Source organism: Syngnathoides biaculeatus, chromosome 11 (assembly GCF_019802595.1).
Source record: "Syngnathoides biaculeatus isolate LvHL_M chromosome 11, ASM1980259v1, whole genome shotgun sequence".
NCBI lineage: Eukaryota > Metazoa > Chordata > Actinopteri > Syngnathiformes > Syngnathidae > Syngnathoides > Syngnathoides biaculeatus.
In genome coordinates, this window is record NC_084650.1 from 10,128,668 (window position 1) to 10,144,722 (window position 16,055).

The window sequence follows — 16,055 nt, forward strand, 5'->3', positions numbered from 1 at the left end:
AATCTCCTCCGCGCCTTGGGCGGAACCGTTGGAGCTGAGCGGATACACGATGACCGGAGCGTTGTCGTTCTGATCCAGAATGAAAACCTTCACCGTCACGTTGCCGCTCAGCGGTGGACTTCCGCCGTCCGTGGCCGACACCTGGAACTGGAAGCTTTTCAGCGCCTCGAAGTCCAAACTTTTCAGCGCTGATATTTGTCCACTTTCCGAGTCAATGCTGAGAAACGAGGTCATGGATGTGGACTCGTCCCCGTTCCGCACAATGTGGAAGGACACGAGAGCATTATCCCCCTCGTCGCTATCACGAGCGCTGACTGAAAACAAAACGTCTCCTGCAACGTTGTTCTCGTGGATGTAGAACGTATACGGACTACTTGAAAACTCTGGACTGTTGTCGTTGACATCTGTCACCGTCACACTGATTGTGTTGCGAGAGGACAAAGGCGGTTCGCCGGCATCCTTCGCTACGATGGTCACGTCGTACTTGGACCGAAGCTCTCTGTCCAGAGGAGATTTAGTGATGAGAGAAAACAGATTATTTTGTAAAGACGGCGTTAGCATGAAAGGTACGTCGTCCGTGACGTGACACGTGACCTTTCCGTTATTACCTGAGTCCTTATCGTTGACACTTATCAAAGCTACGGTGGTCCCGGGTTTGCAATCCTCTGCAATAGCACTCGAAAGTGACGTCACTTCAATTTCAGGGGTGTTGTCATTTAAGTCCACAATAGTTATTTTCACACTTTTCTCTGTTTCCAGGGGCGCTGTCCCTTTATCAGATGCTTTAATATCAATTTCATACTTGTCCTTTGCCTCAAAATCTATCGGTCCTTTCACTGTAATTTCTCCAGTGTTTGCATCCACGTCGAAAACTTTGCGCAATTTGTGATGAACATTCTGACCGAACGAGTAGACCACCTCGCCGTTGAGACCCTCATCTAAATCTGTGGCGTTCACTCGCAAGATGGTTGTGCCAATTGGGGCATTTTCCTTCAGCACCGCAGAGTAGGACTCGGAGGTGAAAACGGGCATGTTGTCATTTACATCTAAAACGCGAATGACAATCTGCGAGCTTCCCGACCTCGGAGGCTTCCCACCATCGAGCGCCGTCAGCAGCAGTTGGTGACTGCCAGCACTTTCTTTGTCCAGCGCTTTATGCAAATACAAAACGGGAATTTTGCCGTCCTCCCCTCGGTCTTTCACCTCCAGGCGAAAATGCTCATTTTGACTGAGTTTGTACGAGTGAACTGAAAACGTGTCGCTGTCCGGGTCGTGAGCGCTCTGCAGCTGAAATCGCGCACCGGGCAGGGCAGACTCCGAAATCTCCAAGCGCGTCTTGTTGTCGGGGAAGGTGGGAGAGTGGTCGTTGACGTCCAAAACCTCCACGGCGACATAATGCACCTCCAAGGGATTCTCCACAACGATCTTAATGTTGACGAGACACGGGCTGACTCGCTCACAGACCTCCTCTCGGTCGATTTTCCTTTTCACTCTCAACGTGCCCATGTTTGTTAACGCAAACAAAGGTTCCGCCGGCCCGGAAACCACGCGGAATCCCCGCGCGTTGAGTCCGCTCACATCCAACCCCAAATCTTTCGCAACGTTCCCGACGAGCGCGTCGTCGGTTCCTTCCTCGGGAATGGAGTAGCGCAGCTGCGCCATCGCGAAGACAAACGAGAATTTCAAACAAAAGATGACGACCAGCAAACGCTGCGTCGGCGGCGCGCGTCCGCAGCGAGACATTATGCGCCGCTTATGAGTACAAATGCGAGTCCGCGTGGGTGGGGGAACAAAACGGATCAATTGGAGGGAAAACGGGGCCACAAATCCAACATGCAATCGGCATAACGAACGAGCCGGACTGGCGTGAACGCCCCGAAGCACGAGCGCGAGCTCACGCGCAGGCGCAGCAGCGCAAACGCTGACGTCGGACGGCAGCGACATTTTTGTACCACGAGCAGTGACACCAGGCGAGCACAACTCACAATGTGCACCCACTCGCGCCAAGCGGTCTCGGGGAATCACAGGGAAAACCGCCCGAAACAGAGCAAGGCAGCACTTTTCAAATGAGCCGAACGGACTTGTTGCGCTGGACCTCTTGTGGGTGCGGTCGAGCTCCCAAAAGAATCTCAACAATAGGTATTCAAAATGGGGTTCCGAATAGGTAAAAATAAAATAGGTATAAAATGGAATAAAAGAAAAAGAAAAAAGCTATGGTCGTCAATCATTGGCTGGCCATTCATTCACAAAGTCAGGTGATATGCAAATGACTTGAAACGCAACGTGACCACCGGAAGTGGATAAAAAAACGATACGCATTTAGAAATACAAAGAATGAAAATAATAATAGTAAACCTAGGCGGAGGTGGGGTATCAGACGGGAAAATATTATTGCAACACTGTGATGACAAATGCAAGATAGAAAAATGATACATCTGAGTGAAAATGTCAAAGCATCTCCATCCGCATACGACACAAGTCAAACCAAGATGTCCTCTTAAAGACCCAAAAACATCAGCAATTATTATATTAGCAATGAGGACTAAAAGGCAGAAACACGCAGTGACAGAAATGTTGCCGCAACGTTGACTTAGAAGACCCAAATAATGTTTGGCCTCTCAGAGGGGCGACGTCTCGCACAAAAGGATTCACCAAGACGTCGCCGAGAAGTAGCGGAGACGACGCCGCAGTCAAGACTTGCAAAAGTCTCCAAAAGGTCTCTGAAAAAACCTCAAACTTGTTTGACTTGAATGCGACTTTCTGGCAGGTCACCACGAGACGTCGCTCGGATGTCATTTTTGCGGCTGCTCGAGTGGAGCGTAAATGTTGGAGGATTTTGATTTTTGTGCAAATGCAATCCTCGCTGCACATTTGCTAATGATGCAAATTTGGCAGCTACTGAATTTGACTGGGAACATTCTCACAGTGACGTAGCCCGAACACCTGCCGTTGCAACGGGTTGGACTGGCCCACAAAATTCCCAACACCGGTCAAACACTCCTCTGGCTCAATGTCACTGGATGGATTTATGACATTCACAAAAATAGGGACCCCGGTCTCCAGACAAGAGGGGTTTGCACTTAACTTGAATGCATGGATCAATATCCATCAATTTTCTTCGCCACTTATCCTCACGAGGGTCGCGGGAGTGCTGGAGCCTATCCCAGCGGTCAACAGGCAGGAGGGAGGTTACACCCGGAAGTGGTTGCCAGCCAATCGCAGGGCACGTCGAGACAGGTAACAGTCGCACTCGCAATCACACTGACGGTGCAATTTAGTCTCCAATTAATTAATATTGCCTGGTTTTTGGGATGTGGGAGGAAACCCGAGTGCCTGGAGAAAACCCCCGCAGGCACAGGGAGAACAAAATAACTCCACATAGGCAGGTCCGAGATTGAACCCAGGACCTCAGAACTGTGAGGCCAACGTTTCCCATCTGAGCCACTGGTGGTGCCACCTGAGTATCAATACCCAAATGAATTCATTAAAGAGGCAATTTGTTCAGTATTTGTCTTACCTCCCCTGCTGCGCTTGTGGCGTCAGACATGAGCAGCGTGTTGGCACGGCTGCCCGACATGACAGTGGAACCGATACTCATCCTGGGTCCGACCAGCATGTAGCGTTTGTCCCCGGATCGGTACTGGATGCTGTGACACAGCGTGCCGTCATAATGGGGGTCTTGGAGATATTTGGAAGTGTACTCTGTGGATTTGGAGCAGCGCATGGCGATCAGCACCACCACGCTGATCACCAAAAGCAACGAGACCGAGCCCAAAGTCAGCGCCAGATAAAAAGTCAGCCGGTCCTCGCTGCGGTCCGCTTCGGCCGCACTTTGGACGTGGTCGGAAGCGGCGAAAACCTCTTTGGGCTCCGCCAGTTTGACGGTGACGGTAGCCGTCGCCGACAGCGAAACGTCGCCGTTGTCTTTGACCAGTACCAGCAGCCGATGCTCGGCCCCGTCCGTCTCCGTGAAGGAGCGAAGAGTTCTGATCTGGCCCGTGTAGCGGTCCAAAGAAAAGAGAGCGCGCTCGCCAGGCGGGTGCAGCGAAAACAGTAACCAGCCGTTATATCCCGTATCGGCGTCGTAGGCTCGGACTCGGGTCACCAAGTCTCCCGCTTTGCTATTGCGGGGAATCTCCTCCGCGCCTTGGGCGGAACCGTTGGAGCTGAGCGGATACACGATGACCGGAGCGTTGTCGTTCTGATCCAGAATGAACACCTTGACCGTCACGTTGCCGCTCAGCGGAGGACTTCCGCCGTCCGTGGCCGACACCTGGAACTGGAAGCTTTTCAGCGCCTCAAAGTCAAAACTTTTCAGCGCTGTGACTTCTCCGCTTTGGCTATTTATACTCAGAAACGAAGACGGCTTATTTTCTTCTCTCCCTTCTCTGAGAATCCGGTATGTGATGGCAGCGTTCTCGCCATCGTCGCGGTCAGAAGCTTGGATGGAAAAGACGGAGGCGCCCGCTTTGTTGCCCTCGGCGACGTAGAAAGTGTAAGGACTGAAGGCAAACTCGGGCCTGTTGTCGTTGACATCTGAAACGTAAACGCTTATCGTCTTCTCGGACGAGAGTGCGGGTCGTCCGGCGTCTCTGGCAACTACCGATATGTCGTACGTGGACCTTTTCTCCCGGTCCAAAGGGGATTTCGTAACTAAAGAATACATTTTGTCTTGTAATGACGGCGACAAGGCAAAAGGAAGATCCTGGCTTATGGAGCAAATGACTTTCCCGTTCGGGCCAGAATCCAAGTCGTTGACACTGATGAGAGCAACTGTGGTTCCTAGTCTGGAATCTTCCGGAATGGAACTGGAAAATGACGTGACTTCGATCTCAGGTGCATTGTCATTCACATCAACAACCTTGATGATGACACTTTTTTCTGTTGTTAGTGGAACAGAACCTTTATCTGACGCTTGAACTTCAATTTCAAAGACGTCGTTCTCCTCGTAGTCTATCGGGCCTTTCACTACAATCTCTCCTGTTTTTTCTGTGATATGAAATAAATCCATTATATTTTGATTCATACTGTTGCTGAAGGAATAAACTACTTCTCCATTTGATCCTTCATCTAAATCAGTTGCACTCACTTGAACGACAGTCGTTCCCATTTCGGCATTTTCCTGGAGCATCACAGAATAGATTTCTTCAGAGAATATCGGCGCATTATCGTTGATGTCCAGCACATTTATTGAAATATTCATTGCACCTGTTTTTGGAGGTTTTCCTCCATCCACTGCAGTTAACACAACTGAAATGTGTTCTGTTGCTTCCCTATCTAACGATTTTTTAACAACCAGTACGGGAATTTTGGCATCTTTTCCTTTGTCTTTAACTTCTAAGCGAAAATAATTATTTTCACTGAGTTTATATTGCTGAACAGAAAAGTGACCACTGTCACCATCCTGAGACGCTTTCAGCTGAAATCTCGCCCCAGGCAGCACCGATTCAGGAATGTCCATCTTCGTTTCTTCCTCGGCAAATGTGGGGGAGTGGTCGTTCACGTCCAAGATTTCCACTCCCACATAGTGGACCTCCAGTGGGTTTTCTAGCACCGTTTTTAGGTTGATCAGACACGCAGCGCTTTGCGGACACTCCTTTTCCCTGTCGATCTTCCTGCTGACGTAGAGGACGCCATCGGCCTGGCTCACGTGGAAAAGAGGCTCCGCACTGCCCGAGACGATCCGATACCTGCGCTCCTTCAGCGCGTTCCGATCCAATCCGAGGTCCTTTGCGGCATTTCCCACCACGGTTCCTTCGTCGACCTCCTCGGAGATGGAGTACCTCAATTGCGCCGAAGTCCCGCTGCACAAAAGCAGCGCGGCCGCAAATCCCAGCAAACAGCGTCTCGCCCGTCCGCGCGCGCCTCTTTGTTCCATAGTGACGAGGAAAAAACGGCACGAGTCCATTCGGGGGAAAGCAGACGCGCTGGCCCGAACAAAATACAAAAGAGGAAACGTTCCTCCGCTCAGCCTTCTGCTGGAGGAACGACGACCGAGAGGAAAGTGACGCGGAGGAAGCACGCACGGAGATCTTGGCGATGCGCGAATGTGCTCAGGTGGCGGCGGGCGGAAGAACCGCTCAGCGAATGAAGTCACGGGATCCTCGGAAATGTACGCGTCCTCACGCTGACATCTAGCGACCCCCGTCCAGATTGCACAACACGAGAAGAGGGCGAAGAACGCCGCAAATTTCGGACTGACACAAACTGTGCAAATACCAGCTTTATTTTCCACTGTGACGACATCACCACCGAAAGTCCTTCAATTTAGCCGCAGACAAAATATGAATCCCTTTCACGTTACACGTGTTGATAAGTTTCAGTTTTGGTTCATGACTCGGCCCCTCGGTTATCCAGAATGGATGATGCCGCAGACCTCAAGACATTCACTGTCCGAGATACGGAACGGGAAAAAATGCCCGCCTTATTGTCACTCAGAACAGAGTTAAAAATGAGGCAAATACATCACAGCATCCTCATTATGTGAGCTATGAACTAGTAATCATGACTAACGATTTTTATGTCAATATTGTCCCTGCTGTGTTTCCAAAAAGCGCAAAAACATGGAAAGAAAGGAGGGCCTCTATTTCATATGTTCCAGTACAACAACAAACTTATTCAACAACTTCAGCAACCGACTGTCACCAAATCAAATGCATTCAAACAGTAAACATAAAACCTTCTCTCCAAAATACAAATCCAATTCCAATGAAGTTGGGACCTTGTGTTGAAATTGGATAAAAATAGAATATAATGATTTGCAAATTATGTTCAACCCGTTTTGATTAAATACACAACAAAGACAAAATATTTAATCTTCAAACTGATAAACTTTATTGTTTTTAAGCAAATAATCATCAACTTGGAATTTTGTGGCTGGGACAGGTGGCACAAAAAAAAAAATCAAAAACCTTTTTCGGAATATCCCAAAGGTGAAAAGGTCATTGGGAACAGCCGGGGGCCATGATTGGCTAGAAAAGGAGCTTCCCTGAATTGCTCAGCCATTCACAAGCAAAGATGGGGCGAGGGTCACCTCTTTGTCAACAACTGCATGCGAAAATGGTCACACGGTTCAAGGACAATGTTCCTCAACATGCAATTGCAAGGAATTTAGGGATTAAATCATCCACGCTTCATCATAATACCACCAAAATGTTCACAGAATCTGGAGAAATATAAGCGGAAAGCCCGAAAACCAACATTGAATAGCCGTGACCTTCGACCCCTCAGGTGGCACTGCATCAAAAACCAACGACAATGTGTAAAGACTATCATCACATGGGCTGAGGAACACTTGAGAAAACCAATGTCAGGAAATAAAGTTTGGCGCTAGATCCCTACGTGCAAGTTAAAACTCTACTATGCAAAGCAAAACCATCGATCACCAACACCGAGAAACTTGAGCTCATCTAAGAAAGACTGATGCAAAGTGGGAAAGTGTTCTGACGGCCGACAAGTCCACATTTCAAATTGATTTTGGAAATTGTGGATGTCATATTCATTGGGTCAAAGAGGAAAAGAACCATCCAGACTACTCTGGATGCAAAGTTCAAAAGCCAGCATCTGTGATGGGATGACACTGTGTTAGTGCCAGTGGCAGGCCTATCTTACACATCTTTGAAGGCATCATTTATGCTGACGGCTAAGTAAATGTCTTGAAGAAACATGTGCTGCCATCCAAGAAACCTCTTTTTCATGGATGCCTCTGTTTATTTCAGCAGGACAATGTCAAACCACTTTGTGGCTTCGTAGCACAAGAGTACAGATACTAGACTTGCCTGCCTGCAGTCCAGACCCATCCCCCATTGAAAACGTGTGAAACATTATGAAGTGTAATATAAGACAACGGAGACCCCGGACTGTTGAACAGTTGAAAGTGTACATCAAGCAAGAATGGGAAAGAATTCAACCTACACAACTTCAACAATTCCTATCCTGTGTTCCCAAACGTTTATGGAATCTTATTAAAAGAAAATGTGATGTAACACCGAGGTAAACGAGGCCCTATCCCAGCTTTTTTGGAACTTGTTCAAGCCATAAAATACTAACTTAATGTTTATTTTGTAAAAACAATAGTTTATTAGTTTGAACATTAACTACGTCTTTGTAGTGTATTCAATTAAATGTCGATTGAACATGAATTGCAAATCAATGTATTCATTGATTTGTTTCACACATCATTCCAACTTCATTGGCATTGGGTTTATAATAACATCAATTTCATAATAACGCACACACACGTTAATAATGTTTAAATCAGGACGCCAGTAAATCAAACTTGTAGAAGTGACATTTGCATAAAACCACAAGACTGCACAAAAAACTCACTCAACCTGTCCTGACGGGTAATGTAACAAGACGCAAATATACCGTGCTATCAAATTGTACCCGGGAATGTAATCCAATTTGTAGTATGAAAAATATTGTTCTCTCTGATTTTAGTTGATTTTCATTTACGATTCAGAACCTTGCAGAGAAGCAGTAGAGAATTCCCATTTTCATTTCGGAACTTGAATGCAATCCTGGTAGAACTTCTGGTGAAGCGGCATGAGTGACTCAATTGAAATATGACTTGTTGGAAGTTCTTGCATGGAATTATAAATATTACTGTATTTACAACATGAAAAACAAAAGGAACTCATTATGAAGTAAGTTTGTTGAGGACCGAACAAATTAAAAATTATTTGTTGGTGAAAAATAAACATTTTGAAGAAACAAATTGCATTAGTGCTACTGGACTAACCATGCTCATTTCAGGAACATAATTCTGGAATAAGCATCAATATCTATTTAATTAATGTTCATAAAATCCATAATGCAATGAAACACCCATTAAAAACACTGCAGAGATTCCTTACCTCGCCTGTGGCGTCAGACATCAGCAACGTGTTGGCGCGGCTGCCCGGCATGATGGTGGAACCGATACTCATTCTGGGTCCGACCAGCATGTAGCGTTTGTCTCCGGATCGGTACTGGATGCTGTGACACAGCGTGCCGTCATAATGGGGGTCTTGGAGATATTTGGAAGTGTACTCTGTGGATTTGGAGCAGCGCATGGCGATCAGCACCACCACGCTGATCACCAAAAGCAACGAGACCGAGCCCAAAGTCAGCGCCAGATAAAAAGTCAGCCGGTCCTCGCTGCGGTCCGCTTCGGCCGCACTTTGGACGTGGTCGGAAGCGGCGAAAGCCTCTTTGGGCTCCGCCAGTTTGACGGTGACGGTAGCCGTCGCCGACAGCGAAACGTCGCCGTTGTCTTTGACCAGTACCAGCAGCCGATGCTCGGCCCCGTCCGTCTCCGTGAAGGAGCGAAGGGTTCTGATCTGGCCCGTGTAGCGGTCCAAAGAAAAGAGAGCGCGCTCGCCCGGCGGGTGCAGCGAAAACAGTAACCAGCCGTTATATCCCGTATCGGCGTCGTAGGCTCGGACTCGGGTCACCAAGTCTCCCGCTTTGCTATTGCGGGGAATCTCCTCCGCGCCTTGGGCGGAACCGTTGGAGCTGAGCGGATACACGATGACCGGAGCGTTGTCGTTCTGATCCAGAATGAACACCTTGACCGTCACGTTGCCGCTCAGCGGTGGGCGTCCGCCGTCCGTGGCCGACACCTGGAACTGGAAGCTTTTCAGCGCCTCAAAGTCAAAACTTTTCAGCGCTGTGACTTCTCCGCTTTGGCTATTTATACTCAGAAACGAAGACGGCTTATTTTCTTCTCTCCCTTCTCTGAGAATCCGGTATGTGATGGCAGCGTTCTCGCCATCGTCGCGGTCAGAAGCTTGGACGGAAAAGACGGAGGCGCCCGCTTTGTTGCCCTCGGCGACGTAGAAAGTGTAAGGACTGAAGGCAAACTCGGGCCTGTTGTCGTTGACATCTGAAACGTAAACGCTTATCGTCTTCTCGGACGAGAGTGCGGGTCGTCCGGCGTCTCTGGCAACCACCGATATGTCGTACGTGGACCTTTTCTCCCGGTCCAGGGGGGATTTGGTCACTAAAGAATACATTTTGTCTTGTAATGACGGCGACAAGGCAAAAGGAAGATCCTGGCTTATGGAGCAAATGACTTTCCCGTTCGGGCCAGAATCCCGGTCGTTGACACTGATGAGAGCAACTGTGGTTCCTGGTCTGGAATCCTCCGGAATGGAGCTGGAGAATGACGTGACTTCGATCTCAGGTGCATTGTCGTTCACATCAACTATTTCGATGACAACACTTTTTTCTGCTGTTAGCGGGGCAAAGCCTTTATCTGATGCTTTAATTTCAATTTCATACGCCTCCCTCTCCTCATAGTCGATGACACCAGTGACAATGATCTCTCCTGTTTGGCGATTAATGTCAAAAAGTTGTAATAAACCGTTACTGACACTGTCACCGAATGAGTAAATTACATCCCCGTTTTGAGCATCGTCCAAATCAGTTGCATTTACTTGCAGCACTGTTGTGCCCACAGGCGCATTCTCTTGCAGCCTCACAGAATAATTATCTTGAGAAAACACGGGAGCGTTATCATTGACATCTAAAACAGTTATCAATATATTCATGTCTCCAGATTTGGGCGGCTTTCCTCCATCCACAGCCGTCAGCACTAAGGAGTGGCTGCTCGCTGCCTCTCTGTCCAGTGACTTCTGCAGAACCAAGACTGGTATCTTGCCATCTTTCCCTTTGTCTTTGACCTCCAAACGAAAATGATCATTTGGAGTGAGTCTATAATTTTGCACGGACAACGGGCCGCTGTCAAGATCACGTGACGGTTTCAGCTGAAAGCGAGCTCCCGGCAAAACAGACTCAGAAACGTCAATATTTTTCTGCTTCTCCTGGAAACTCGGGGCGTGGTCGTTTACGTCCAGCACGTCCACTCCCACGTAGTGGACCTCGAGTGGGTTTTCCAGAATTGTTTTTAAGTTAATTAAACAGGTCGCGCTCTGTGCGCACACCTCCTCTCTGTCAATTTGGCGGCTCGCATAGAGGACGCCATCGTTCGGATTCACGTGGAAAAGAGGGTCGGCGCCGCTCCAAACCACGCGGTACTTCCTTTCTTTGAGTGTGCCTTTATCCAGCCCGAGATCCTTGGCCACATTTCCCACGGCGGTTCCTTCGTCGACGCCCTCGGAAATGGAATATCTCAAATTGGCGGAGGCCGCGCTGCACAGAATCGCAGCGGCCACAAAGCGGCCCAAACCGCATTGTCCCTTTCGCGACGCGGATCCTCTTTGTCCCATGGCTCGCCACGAAAATACTCAGCAGAAAAACACAGCTAGTCGGCTGAAGAACTCACGGAGTCGACGTACGCCGACGATCATCCTCCACCAGCAAGTGCAGACGTGAATGCGAGCGGAATATTTCCACAATGCACGGAGATGCGCTCGCGCCCGACGGAGCCAAACCAGGCGAGCCTGACGCAAATCTCGTGAGGAGAAGCTCGCGAGCGCCGGTTTGTGCTGTTACACTGACACCGTGTGACGTGAGGCCTCCCTGCATCCTTTCCCGATTGTTTGTTTTTGCTCCCGTGGATATCAAAATAGTCAAAAACTGCGGACCAAACGAGGACGAGAATGCCGCGTAGTCACAAAGTCAATCGGGCGCCCGCGTGCAACTAAAAATATGTGGAAAATAAACACCTAACATGGACCTGCAGTGGAAATAAACTACAAAACAATCCGCTGAGAAGAGGCCAAAAATGAGGCCTCAGACAAATGAGATGACTTCCATAAAATTCGTTCCCCGGCTCACGTCAACTTGATGCCACATTTAATCAGCCTCGAACGGGGAAAAAAAATACTTTTCCAAATTTCCTCTTTCTCTCAAACGATTTTCATTACATGATGTGTAATATTATTGTTATTATTATTATTATTTTGCGCTAATTTCGATCAACGCAATTGAGATTGAGGCTTTTCACAGTTTTAAAGTCACAAACGAAACTGGACTGACACTGGAAATAAACAGCAACACAATTCAGGCAAATTAGGCCAAACTTACAAACCCTTTCACAACCGTGACCGGAAATAATTACCACAAAATATTTTCCACCGCCTGTCGTTAACCGGATAGCACGTTTAATCCTCCTTGAAAAGAAAGGGACTTGTTTAACTTTCCACAACAATAACTGCCAAGAAAATTCGTTTGTAGGAAAGTGGGAGATTTCATTTGTGTCGATGAGACATCATAAGTAACGCGTCTCAACTGTCGCTCATCACCATTACTTTTTTATACACCAAAATAAAAAAAAAAAACAGCAAACACTTTAAAACACTCCTATTAGGTCAGATATTTAAAAAGAAATGTTACCAAGAAAGTGGGAGGAAAAACAAGTGAACAGTTGGCGACTTATCAGATTTGTATGAAATAAAAAAGTGACACATTCGATGCCGCAAAGCCTCAAAGTTTCCATTCACGGGATGAACAGCACGATAAACGATGCACGCCCACACTTGACAGGACATTTGACATCACGTGTGCCTTTGCCATCCTCACTGGGCAAAAATCCACATTTGAAAACCATTTCTTCAATTATACAAGCCGCTTGTGCTCACAAGGGTCACGGGACTGCCGGAGCGAGCATTGGTCCAAAGGCGGATTACGCCCTGATCTGGTCGCTGGTCAGTCACAGGGCACATATTGACCCCATCACTGAGCGGGAATTGAACCCACACTGTCCACACCAAAGTCGGGGGTGTGTAGAACTTCATCATCAGTCCCCATTTTGAAAACCACAAAGATATTTTTAGGTCTCCGCCATCTTGTCTCGGAACAACCGCAAAAACTTAAAGTCGAGATGCGATAGGCCAACGTTTTCGGTACCATCCTTTCAAAATCAATTGTTCTCAAACTACCGATTCACCACCAGCAGATGATTAGTAGATTTTTTTTTTTTTTTTTAACTTGGTATCCTCGACTTCATGACTTGAAAGTTCAGCACAGAAAAGATTGAGCACAAAAAACTGCCATTGCAGTCTGATTGTAGAAGAGAAGAGTAAAGAGGTTAAAAGCATGGAGATAGCGTTTCCACCTTTTCTCCACAGTAATACAAACACATGTAACTAATGTAGTACCAAACAAAGAAAAGTTTTGAATTTAGAATCTTTGCCTCTGTAACGCCAATATACAATGTAAAGTATAAAGTGCAAATGTACGCACACACCTACTCACACAAAACAACAGCATTTTTCATCTTACCTCCCCTGCGGCGTCGGACATCAACAGCGTGTTAGCGCGGCTGCCCGGCACGATGGTGGAACCGATACTCATCCTGGGTCCGACGAGCATGTAGCGTTTGTCCCCGGATCGGTACTGGATGCTGTGACACAGCGTGCCGTCATAATGGGGGTCTTGGAGATATTTGGAAGTGTACTCTGTGGATTTGGAGCAGCGCATGGCGATCAGCACCACCACGCTGATGACCAAAAGCAGCGAGACCGAGCCCAAAGTCAGCGCCAGATAAAAAGTCAGCCGGTCCTCGCTGCGGTCCGCTTCGGCCGCACTTTGGACGTGGTCGGAAGCGGCGAAAGCCTCTTTGGGCTCCGCCAGTTTGACGGTGACGGTAGCCGTCGCCGACAGCGAAACGTCGCCGTTGTCTTTGACCAGTACCAGCAGTCGATGCTCGGCCCCGTCCGTCTCCGTGAAGGAGCGAAGAGTTCTGATCTGGCCCGTGTAGCGGTCCAAAGAAAAGAGAGCGCGCTCGCCAGGCGGATGCAGCGAAAACAGTAACCAGCCGTTATATCCCGTATCGGCGTCGTAGGCTCGGACTCGGGTCACCAAGTCTCCCGCTTTGCTATTGCGGGGAATCTCCTCCGCGCCTTGGGCGGAACCGTTGGAGCTGAGCGGATACACGATGACCGGAGCGTTGTCGTTCTGATCCAGAATGAACACCTTGACCGTCACGTTGCCGCTCAGCGGAGGACTTCCGCCGTCCGTGGCCGACACCTGGAACTGGAAGCTTTTCAGCGCCTCAAAGTCAAAACTTTTCAGCGCTGTCACTTCTCCGCTTTGGCTATTTATACTCAGAAACGAAGACGGCTTATTTTCTTCTCTCCCTTCTCTGAGAATCCGGTATGTGATGGCAGCGTTCTCGCCATCGTCGCGGTCAGAAGCTTGGACGGAAAAGACGGAGGCGCCCGCTTTGTTGCCCTCGGCGACGTAGAAAGTGTAAGGACTGAAGGCAAACTCGGGCCTGTTGTCGTTGACATCTGAAACGTAAACGCTTATCGTCTTCTCGGACGAGAGTGCGGGTCGTCCGGCGTCTCTGGCAACCACCGATATGTCGTACGTGGACCTTTTCTCCCGGTCCAGGGGGGATTTGGTCACTAAAGCATACATTTTGTCTTGTAATGACGGTGACAAGGCAAAAGGAAGATCCTGGCTTATGGAGCAAATGACTTTCCCGTTCGGGCCAGAATCCAAGTCGTTGACACTGATGAGAGCAACTGTGGTTCCTAGTCTGGAATCTTCCGGAATGGAGCTGGAGAATGACGTGACTTCGATCTCAGGTGCATTGTCGTTCACATCAACAACCTTGATGATGACACTTTTTTCTGTTGTTAGTGGAACAGAACCTTTATCTGACGCTTGAACTTCAAGTTCATATTTTTCTTTTTCCTCAAAGTCAATAATTTCTTTTAGAGTTATTGCTCCTGTTAAATGATTAATTTCAAAAAGAGTTAACAATCGATGATTTACACTATTACTAAAAGAATAAACAACTTCTCCATTTGTGCCTTCGTCTGAGTCGGTTGCATTTACTTGAACAACGGTTGTGCCCACAGGCGCATTTTCATCAATTGCCACAGAATATCCATCTGAAGAAAAAACGGGCGCGTTATCGTTGACATCCAACAAATTTATGACAATATTAATGTCGCCCGTTTTGGGAGGCTTTCCTCCATCCAGCGCAGTCAACACTAACGAATGACTTGGGGCCGCCTCCCTGTCCAAAGACTTTTGTACAATCAAGATTGGAATTTTTTCATCGTCTCCTTTATCTTTAATTTCCAGACGGAAATGGTCATTGGCGCTGAGTTTGTAGTTGTGAACGGACAGCGACCCGGTGTCGGGATCTCTCGCGGCCTTCAGTGGAATCCGCGTTCCAGGTGGCGCAGACTCGGGAATGTCCAAAGTCTTGATTTCCACGGGGAAAGTGGGAGAATGGTCATTCACGTCCAGCACCTCCACGCTGACGTAGTGCACCTCCAGCGGGTTTTCCAGCACCGTTTTGACATTAATTACACAAGCAGTGGTTCTCTCGCATACCTCCTCCCGGTCAATGCTCCTGCTCACGTACAGGATGCCGTCATTCTCTCCCAGGCTGAACGGAGGCTCCCGCTCGCTCGAAACAATCCGATATTTGCGTTCCTTCAACGTGCTCCTGTCTATTCCCAAATCTTTTGCAACATTCCCGACGACCGTTCCTTTCCCGACCTCTTCCGGGACGGAATATCTCAACTGCGCCGAGGCGACACCCCACACGAGCACAGCGAGCACAGCGAGCACGCAGCAGAGCCGCCGCGTGTGTCCTCTTTGTCCCATGATGAAAAGCAACCACGGTCCAGGCGGCGTGTGGCTAATAAACTACTGCATTACGTGCAGTCGGGAGGAAAATGTGCGCGCTCTGAAAAATATTCAAATTGCTCGAACAAAGGGAGACCGCAGACGCGATCGGACCGCGCAGCTCACACAACAACTGAGGCTGCAATGACGAGCTGCGAAGGCAACCCGCAATATAACAATCACAGCGACGCCATGCGCTGACAGCACTTACTACAAGCAAAACATTTCCCAACATATTTACAAGTGCAACTGAATTCAACAACAAATATGAAGGACGGACTCTGTTGTGGACATTTACAGCGTCTTAGTTGTCGTGCAAAAAGAGAAAGACAATGAAAGTTTAAAAACTATGCATTCTAGCAAAATGTCTGCAAGATGTTCCTGCCCTGCATATGCAAAGGAGGTGGACTTAATGCATCGCGAAATCTAAAGTACTCGCTGTTTGTATTTCACTGTGTAGATACGCGGAAGGAAACGAGAGCAGAATTTTCCAGAACCGCGGACAGCGGCAGACTTGG

At 48.2% G+C, this 16,055-nt stretch overlaps 3 protein-coding genes across 3 annotated transcripts; all 3 read right to left on the minus strand.

The window, feature by feature from the left end:
• Positions 1-368: 368 nt before the first annotated feature.
• LOC133509013 (protocadherin beta-5-like) lies at positions 369-5,878 on the minus strand. Its single transcript, XM_061835638.1, has 3 exons — positions 3,495-5,878; positions 609-1,861; positions 369-499 (listed from the first exon to the last, which is right to left on the minus strand). Exons 1-3 carry the CDS (start codon positions 5,876-5,878, stop codon positions 474-476), a joined length of 3,663 nt encoding a protein of 1,220 aa, XP_061691622.1. The 3' UTR covers positions 369-473.
• Positions 5,879-8,801: 2,923 nt separating this feature from the next.
• LOC133509014 (protocadherin alpha-8-like) lies at positions 8,802-11,213 on the minus strand. The gene has a single exon (XM_061835639.1). The coding sequence runs from the start codon at positions 11,211-11,213 to the stop codon at positions 8,802-8,804; it is 2,412 nt and encodes an 803-aa protein (XP_061691623.1).
• A 1,948-nt stretch (positions 11,214-13,161) lies between these two features.
• On the minus strand, positions 13,162-15,516 carry LOC133509015 (protocadherin alpha-6-like). Its single transcript, XM_061835641.1, has one exon. It carries the CDS (start codon positions 15,514-15,516, stop codon positions 13,162-13,164), a length of 2,355 nt encoding a protein of 784 aa, XP_061691625.1.
• Positions 15,517-16,055: the final 539 nt, after the last annotated feature.